This window comes from Chenopodium album, chromosome 2 (genome assembly GCF_948465745.1).
Source record: "Chenopodium album chromosome 2, dcCheAlbu1.1, whole genome shotgun sequence".
NCBI lineage: Eukaryota > Viridiplantae > Streptophyta > Magnoliopsida > Caryophyllales > Amaranthaceae > Chenopodium > Chenopodium album.
In genome coordinates this window covers 45,756,976-45,766,882 of record NC_137835.1, presented here as the reverse complement: position 1 = coordinate 45,766,882, position 9,907 = coordinate 45,756,976, and the positions used below count along the sequence as shown (strand labels likewise).

Genomic DNA, 9,907 nt, shown 5'->3' with positions numbered 1-9,907 from the left:
TGTTTTCTTTCTCGGTTTTTGTTTTGCGCCTCCTATTTATACCTCTTTTAACCCGATTTTGGAAGGACGGAATTCACACTTTTAGATCATAATTTTAGCTTAGTTGAGAGCTTCTCTCTCTAGTTTTTAGGGTTAGTTTAAGAGTAGATTTTAGAGAGAGAAAGTGAGGAATTTCAATGGTGATTGAGAGATTGAAGATTCAATGGTGACAGTTGTGTTAGAGATCTTCTCTATTATCAATGAGCATTTCTAACTCTATCTCATTTTATTGCTTTGTTTAATATTCAAGTTTGTTTGGATTGATTTTGATGTTTGATCTTTGATTAGTGTAATTGTTCTTCATAGATTGTTAATTCTTTTTTCTTTACTTGTTTGTGATTAGATGATGATGTTAGAGTAGTTGTTTGCTAGGGATAGGGTGAAACTTGTATGATTGATTTATTGTGCTTAATTTGGAGATTGTGTTGATTAATTGTTGAGATTAAATCGATTAATGGAAGTTTGCATGTGTGTAATTCGGTTAGGCCTTGAGAATTATGCAAGATTGCATTGTAGTTTCTTATGATACGGACCATTGATTTAGGAATTGCAATTGTCGATTGAGCTTGATTAGTGATGCTCCTAGTTAGAGTCTCTTGTAGTTGGCGCTAGTTTGGCCTCTAGGAGATAGCTTGTTGACTCTTTTGATTTAACTTGTCATTAGTCTTCACAACTATTAACTTGCATGTATTTCCGAGTTGCTACAATTGTCATGATTACTTGTTGATCCCCGTTCCTAGTGTTTTATTTGTTTGGTTTCTTTGTTTGGTAGTTGGTTAGTGTTCTCTCTTTATCTTTGTCTTTGACCTAGCTTAAGCATATAATTGAGAGCGCTTGAACATTACCGTTCCTTTGGATTCGACCCTTGACTTGCCTCTATACTAGTATTTAGGTTGGTTTAATGTTTATAAATTTAGTTTGACTGAGGGAGGATTAGTTTCAACGACCTAGTTCACCCCTCGTTAGAATAATACCGATTTGACGTCTACGTGGCACGACACTTGGCGAAAAACAAAAATGCCAAATGTCGATTTTCTCGTTGGCTTGATTGCGAGAACCATGATTTTATTTAAAAGTGATAAAGACATTCTATTGGAGTCTATGGCTTGCCATCTCTTTATATATATATATATATATATATATATATATATATATATATATAAAACTGCACGTCCGACTTGTGTGTTATGTCTTGCGGCAGTTTAAACACGTACTCCCTCTATCTATAAATTTTTGCCCCATTGCAAAAATTTGAAAATTTGAGTCAACTTTTATAAACTTTGACCATAAAATAAAGTGATAATATATTCACGTGCGTTCTTGTTTGATACGCTCATCGTACATTTTATTAACATTCAGGCCTGAAGTAGAAAAAGCAAAAGACAAATCCAAGCAAAGTGAAAATTCCTGTATTCCTTTCAGTATAGGGTTTCCCAATTGTATAATCGTGATAAATTAATTTCAGACTCCTAGTGTCAAAAAAAAAAAAAAAAAAAAAAAAAATTAAGACTCCGAACAATGGAAGGTCCGAGCAATGGAGGAATGCTGTATCACGAAGTCCAAGAAGGAAAGCTGTGCGCAGTTCATTGCGTGAATACAGTATTACAAGGACCTTTCTTTTCTGAGTTCGATTTGGCCGCTCTTGCATCCGATCTTGATCAGACCGAAAGACAGATGATGACTCAAAATACTGTCGGTGCTGGTGATTTCGCTTCTGCTGAGTCCCATAACGTCTCTTTGGGTGGCGATTTTAGCATTCAGGTATTATTAATCCGGACTTTAGGCCATTTACTTTAATTAATCCCAATTATCCATTTTTGAATAATCCCAACTTTGGGGATATTGACTTTTATCTCAGATTTTATTCAACTTTTTGGCTTCAGTTCTGATTGAGTTTCAGCTAAATTTTTTATTTTTTATTTTTTATTTTATTTATTTATTTTTTTTTTTTTTGGGTACCGTTGAAACAATGTTAAGTAAATTATTCTGTGATTGAAAAATAAAAATGTATGTTGATGTTATAATGGTGAAGTTTGATCTCTGGATAGTCCGAACCTGAGAAATTATATTGGAATGCTTCGTGATTTTGTTATATGTTGTTGTGTTTATCCTGTTCTAGCAATTCGTTACTGTAATTGGTTTTTTTAAGGTTATAACTTTTGTTTTACTGTAAATGGTTACGAAGGATACAACTTTTTTTGTCTTCATAAGAAGTTAAGAGTTGGATCACTGTTTCATGCATCGTGTGACGTGTGCACCGTGCAGTGATTGATAATCAAGCCATCTTTGGGTTCTTAGCTTAATGTTGAAGTACACTCTGACTTTGGTGTGAATCTCATATCTAAATTTGTTCATTTAATGGAATTGAGTCGTTCGAGTGTGAAATTATTGGTGTTCGTATTTTTTAGGATTTAGCTAGTTCTAGGCTTGGGTGCATCGATTGGTGTTAGTATCTAAGATTATTTAATACCTACATTGTGACTGTTGCAAAACCTTAATACGTGGACATGGTTAGATATAGGGGTGAGCAAAAATTTAGGGTTCCCTGCTTGGAATCAGAACCTTTCGGAACTGCTGGGGTAATAAAATTGGAAACCTGTTGCAAAGGTTTCGGTTTCGGCAGTAAAATTTTGGACCCGGAACATGTAGGGTACCCTGTTAGTATAAGTTTTCTATAGGGTACATGTAACCAGACCCTATAATTTAAGCCGAAGTATAAAAGCCCTATATTAAAATTATATAAGACTTTGACCTACTTCTCTTCCCCTTATTCATTTTAAATCTTACTATTAAAGGTTTAATTAATGGTATTAATATAAGTATTTGTAATTTTGTACGTAGTATTAAATATTCTAGACAAACAAGTAACTATTAAGCTTACTTTGAAAGACAAGGTACCCAATTTTTAGGAACAGGTTCCGGTTCCGGGTCCTATTTTTAAGAACCTGTTTCAACAGGTTCCGGTTTCGGGTCTTGAGATTTTTATAGGGTACCCTGCCACGCTCACCCTTAGTTATATATGATGTGCTCAGTTGGGGTATGTGCTGATTGTCTTATCCGACAAGTTTTGTAGTCCGATCTGAATTAATCGTAATTATGTAGCATTCTTGTATTTAACATTGGGGCGAAATTTAGATATGACTGTTCTTGTGCAATGACAATGAGATACATATTGAGTTTCTTTGAAAAAAGAAATTATCAGAGTCTCCTTTTGAATGGCGAGGAAATTCTATTTTGTCCTGACAGATAGATTTAGGGACGAGAAATTTATCATGATCATTGTAAAAAGTATAATGCAAGCCACAAGCTGACAAAACCTAATAACCTTTAAGTTACTGTAGGAGGGACTAGCTTGTTGGAAATTATTGAGTAATCATGGCCAACAGTTGTGGCTTTGGAAGATAGTAGCTTGAGAATTTGTTTGCACACATGATTACTCTATATGTCTGTATAAAAATTCAATGTGCAGTAGGGAATTTGTATAACCATCCCACACTAGACCAACAAAGCTGTTCTGCATGGTTGTCGGCTAGGCAAAATGCTAATTCAAGCTAAAATCTAACCTACACACTAGCCTTAAACATCTAATAGGATGAAATGCAACTTCCAGAAAATGTAAAGTCTCAAATAAATAAAAGAGGGTTATGAGAACCTAGTTCTTATTACCTTGTTGCAACACGTGTTGTGATGTGGATTTAAACCCCTTGAAGAAACTAAAATCAAACAAGTAACACAAGCCTTTCGAATTCTCTAGAAACTTGAACAAATTAAGAACAACGAATCGGATGTTACTTGTGTTCCGACCACTCCTGGAACGAATTCAAAACTACTCAAACTACTTAGGTTACTCCTAGAACTAAGTATTTTGATGAACAAAACTTAGACTCCTCCTAGAACTAAGAATTGAACGTTCTAATTATCAAAACAACTCCTTGAATTGAAAACTAGCAAGAAAAGTTCAAACAATGTTAAACCAAAAACTATTTTATTAATCTTAATATTTCATGTCTATAAGCCACAAAAGTATCTCTTTATAGGCATAAGAGGCAACTAATTCTACTTCTATAAGGATTAGGACAAACCCCTAACCTTGTGCTCCAAGCATCCTAATTAGAATATAATAACTGCCTCTAATCAAAATAGGAAAACTAATCCTAAACAAAGTCTAATTAACTAAAAACTTTCTTAACAACCCTAGGAAGTTTATATCACTAAATAACATAAAATAAAACTTATCCCAAGTACTTAAACCAAGGAAAAGTAAAAACTTGCTAGCAAAACTCTAGAAAAAACTAAGTATGAAAAATCTTTTATTTCATTTCGTCGTTGTCACACCACCACATGCGCCGTCATAAGTGACACGCGCCGTCATAAGTGACACACGCCAGCTGGGTTCAGTTCGGTGACCAGGAGCCGGCCTCTGGGACCCACATTGGCGCGTGGCATCCGTCATCTTCGTCGAAAGTAAACTGTTGCACATCTTCATCTTTGGTGATAAGCTTCTTTCTTTCCAATCAAAGTTATTGAACCTTTCCTTGTTTATTTCCTTGTTTGGCAGTCTCTATTAGAGTTATTAATACCTTCTAAAAGTGCATTAGATCCTTTAAAAGAATTAGCCTCTTGGTCACATCATGTTGCTTCTTTGGCCCAATTGAAAAAAGATTCACGTTAGCCTTCATTTTAGCAAGATCCTATGTTACATGGACTGGGGTACGTGCGTCGGACGCGGACACGTGTCCGAGTGTCCGATTTGCCAATTTCCAAAGTTTTAGGACACAGGGACTCTGTCCTATATTTTGACACAGGTGCAGTGTTACGGCATTTTCATTTTTTGCAAAAAAATTATACATTACAAAATATTTAAATATTTCATGAATATTCAAAAAAATTATACGAGTACCATATAATGCTAAAACTATGACAATAACTCAATAACACTTATTATTTGGGTTTTTATATATAAAAAAAATAAAATAAAGATGAAGTACTTAAGTATAAAGTAACCCAGTAACTCAACACAAGAGAAATAAATAAAGGGGTAAAAAAGTGAGGGACATAACTGTCACAAATGTAAAAAGGGATTTTAAAAATAAATAAAAACCAATACAAGGGGGGGAATACAACTGTTGAGCACTGACACTTTGACTTTCTGATTTTTTTTTTGTACTGCCTTTCTTCTTCAACCTCCTGCTCACTCAAATTTCTTACTTATCCATAGCTATATTTCTCCTTTACTTGAGAAATTAGGCATTTTTTTTAAAATTCAGCTATATTTCTCCCCTTCCCCTCTCTCCGAATCTGACACAAAATTTCGTGTCCGAATCCGCGTCGTGTCGTGTCAACACGGACACTCCGAGATTTCAGCCGAGTCCGGTGAACATAGACCAAAAGTGATTATTTCACATACTCATCCATGAAAATCTTCCTCCTCTATTCCTTATGGTCAAATACCTCATCCTCATGCAAATCCATTTGCTTCATATCTTTCCTAAATCCTTCCAACCAAGTCATTTTCAGTCTCCCTCTACCTCGTTGAAACATTAACTAAAGTTGCAAAAAAAAAAAAAAAAAAAAAAAGTGCAAAATCAATTTATTTAACACACTAGTTCGGATCATAACATAATATCTATCCACCACCATCTGATTAAAGTGTACTGCCCCCCTTCCCCCCCCCCCCCCCCCCAAAAAAAAATAAAAAAAAAGTATTAAGGCTCTTGGTAAACTCTTGCACCCTCCCCTCTCGCGCAAACACCCACATCCAAAACCATCCAACTTCATCTCCCCCAACCACCCAAACCCCCCCTCCCCAAACACCGACATCCAAAACCATCCAACTTCATCTCAAAACCACCCCCACCCACCCAATCCAAATCAACCTTGAACCCACCCCCTCACCCTCCTGAAACTATCCACCTCACCTTGAACTCCTGAAGCCACCCCCTCCCACCTGAAATAGTAATTTTGTTTATTTCATTTAATGGTTAATCATAAAGCACCTAAAGTTAACCATAAAACAAATATAATGGCACATTGGAGATTTAAACAAAAGCATAGTGGACAAAAAAAAAGTGCAATAATTAGAGGCCACCATGTAGAATATCCCAAAATTAAATCAACCAATTTGAACCATAATCTATTAGTCTACATATGCCACAGAAGGAATAACTGAATGGCAATTGGATGCGTTGGTCCTGCTTGTAGTTTGATTCTTGTGTATCTAGGGTGAATTGGAATAAGAAACCTATGGGGAGGGGGAATGCGTATAAGATTATAGGAGGATATGGTGGAGTTAGAATCCATTAGGTATCAGGTTCCATGTTTACATGTTTAGAAATCCAAACAAACAACAAGAAGCCCAACTAAATGCCCCTTAAGTCTAATGCTCCCTCATATAATCTGCGATTTCTTGTAAGATTTTTTTTAAGGCCGTTGTATAAATATAAAGGTCACCACTTTAAATGTGCATGGAAGCAAAAGTTCAATACAACTGTACAAGATTTGTGTTTAGGTTAATTACTTACGGAGGAATTTGAATATAGGAGTACCTGTCATTTATAAGCTAAGGTGCTCGGACTCAAGTAGGGATCCAATCTGATTAGACAGGAGAAATAAAATTAAGGATTCAGGAAAACTTTTTCAAAGGATCCAAAACTTGAAATGTACCCAGGGACAATTTTTTTTACAAAAAATAAGCTTTGTACAGCTTATTTTTATTAAAATTATGAAGTTTGAAAATAGTAAGGAGTATATATATTTACTTTAAAATGAGTTTCCAAATTATTTTTACTGTATTATTTATTTTGTATATATATTTACTTTCTGTTTGTAAATGTTTGACCAAATGCATCTGTTAGGGCTCATAATGTAGTCATGTATATTCTTTCCCATCTATCCTCATTTTTAAAACAGCAAAAACAAAAATAAAATAAGAAAGAAAAATGTAGAACACACCAAATAGGGAAAATGTCGAAGAAGACTAGCTTCTTGTGCCAGAGAAGAATACCGGAGGAAGCTTCTTGTGCCAGAGAAGAATACCGGAGGAAGTCTTGTCTCTCTCTTTCTCTCAAAAGCCCCAATGTCATGGTTATTACATTTGCGGATATGACACTCAGTTTAGGATGATAGTGTGCTGGTTCTCCTTGTCTTTTTCAAATTCCCTCTCTTCACAGACTTGTTTTGTTATGTGGCTTTTGTTTTCCGTTGCAATGGTGTAAGTGCGGCAGCAGGAGTTTGTGTTTTGTTGGTGGTGCAAGTTTTAATATATAAGTATAGATTTATTAATTTTTTTTATATGATGACAGTGGCTGCCAGAGGTAGTTTGGTTTTGATGGCTTTGGTGGTTGGATTTTGATGGAGAGGTGATGTTTCAGCTTTGAGAGTTGTGGGTGGGGATACAATAATGGAATTGCCATGTTCAGTTGATGGCTGTGGTGATGAATGGGAGTGGGGTTGAGGATGTTTGTATTTTAGTAGTGAGAAAAGGAAAAGACCATGGTTCAAGAAATCAATATATATTTAGGGGAAGGGTATGTTAGGCATAGTCTATTTGTAGTGACTTGGGGAATAAGCTACAGGTTTTGTTACAAGGGATTGTCTATAAATAGGCCTCATTAGGAAGACGAAAGATATGTTGAATATTGACTGGTTTGTTATTGGGAGAGATGTGAGCCTCTCAATAGCTCATATAAGGAGAGCATCCACCTCGCGAAAGTGGAATTATCATCCCATTTTATTGTAATTCTCATCTTATCAATAAAATATCATTTTCTTCTTAATTTTTCTGCCATTGTTAGCTGTCAGCTATGTCAGTTCCTAGCAGTTACTTAGGCAACTTAACATCTCTTTATCATTAAACACTTTTTTTTTTCGGACCCCAAGAGGGATCCCCTTGAATTTTTAGAACCATGTGGTGCCTCATGCATTTTATTAAACCTCAGTAGTACCACCTTATAATTCTTTTTATAATTGCATAACTGCATAAGGAATATGCCCAAATTGTAAACGACTTTGTTTCATATTCTTATGTTATAAAATTCATTCATGCACTTCCTTATGTCCATATAGTATCATACTGCTCATTCTGGTAATGTTTGTTCCATTTGACTTTTTCACAGTTTTCAATGCATAATTTTGATCATTCTTTTTTAACTATGTAATTAAGTATTATGAAAAGCTGATATTTTGAAACTATACATTGAACGAATCTAAAAAGTTCATGAGTATGTTTTTTTTCTTATGTATATTGATGGTTATTCATTAAAGTTCACTCTCCAAATGGAATATTACACAATGGGAAAACCTAAACACAGGGAGCACACTTTGTAGAATGCTGTGACAGTCCTGTTCTCCCTGCCTATTTTCATGTGGTTTGATATTTGATATTTGCATGAGAATGAGGTATTTGATCGTAATAGATGGAGGAAAATTGTGGATGACTATATGGAATAATCACTTTTGGTTCATGTAGCCGACCCTACTTATGGGATTAAGGCTTTGATTTGATTGATTGATTGATTTGTTTTTGACACAATGTAGGTCTTGCAGAAAGCCTTGGAAGTGTGGGATTTGCAGGTCATTCCTTTAGATTCACCAGTAGCAGAGCCAGCTCAAATTGACCCTGAAGAGGAAAATGCTTTCATATGTCATTTGCAGGATCACTGGTTTACCATTCGAAAGGTAAATGGAGAGTGGTATAATTTTGATAGCCTTTATGCAGCTCCAGAGCAGCTTTCCAAATTCTACCTCTCTGCATATCTTGACTCGCTAAAAGGAGCTGGCTGGAGTATTTTCCTTGTGAGAGGAAACTTCCCAAAGGAGTGTCCTCTTTCATCCGAAGCTTCAAATGGTTTTGGTCAGTGGCTGACTCCTGAAGATTGTGTGAGGATACTAAAAGCCTGCAACTCAAAGGGTGAATCATCACGTGAAGTTGATCCAGTTAGGAGGCAGACTTCTGATCAATTCTCATCACTTTCTGAGGCAGAACTTCTTGCCATGGAGGATGAAGATCTAAAAGCTGCTATAGCTGCCAGCTTAATGGATTCTACCCCTGCCGTACCCATTTCAGAAGCTAGTGTCCCTTCTACTGAGAAATCGAATTGAGTGCATGCTACATATCAAAATACCCCCTGCTCCAGAAGTTTCCATTGGGTGCCTGAGCTCTCCCATGCATAAAGCGTTTGTGCATCTTTTTTATGCATTTGTTGGTTCCTCCATATCTTACTGAACGATATACGTTGCATAAGCTTTTGTGGCGGGTGACTAATAACGTCTAAACATTTCCATTGAGAGGTAAATTTTTTTTTTAAAAAAAAAATCCTCCTTTCCAGCCTGGTGTAATATCAAGTAATTGTGATATATTTGTTTTGCTTGCAACTTTCTTTTTGAATTGAAACCACAGCATGTAATTGGTAGCATTTCTGATTAATTTCATTTGTTGGTGCATTTGAAGTTAACAATCTTAGCAATTTAATTAATTTATTTATATTTATTTTGTATTTATAATAAAATTTCGATTGACAAGAAGCTACTCACTCCATTTCTAAATAAGTGCATCACTTGCCTTAATTTACAGTTTTCGAATATGTTAATGGTGATCAACAATGGCCTAGCCTAATGACCTAATTGGTCGGCTTGAAAAAAAAGTGCAGTTTAAGGCTACCCTTAAAACGTATTTTAAGTTTGAAATTTGAGTTCGGCTTAGAAAAATTGTAATAAGGTAGACGCTTGTGTGAGTTTGGACACAAGATTTTGTACTAATGTTCGGCTCAACCAATTTTTTTTATTTTATTTTATTTTATTTATTTATTTATTATCATCCTTGGAATAAGTGTATCATTTGCCTCACTCAAATGTCGTCTTTGAATAAATG

The 9,907-nt window shown here is 35.3% G+C and overlaps 1 protein-coding gene across 1 annotated transcript; it reads left to right on the top strand.

Moving 5' to 3' along the window:
- Nucleotides 1-1,428: 1,428 nt before the first annotated feature.
- LOC145598508 (ataxin-3 homolog) lies at nt 1,429-9,520 on the top strand. The gene is made up of 2 exons (XM_081654875.1): nt 1,429-1,800; nt 8,575-9,520. Exons 1-2 carry the CDS (start codon nt 1,558-1,560, stop codon nt 9,136-9,138), a joined length of 807 nt encoding a protein of 268 aa, XP_081511001.1. The 5' UTR covers nt 1,429-1,557; the 3' UTR covers nt 9,139-9,520.
- The last annotated feature ends 387 nt before the right edge of the window (nt 9,521-9,907 follow it).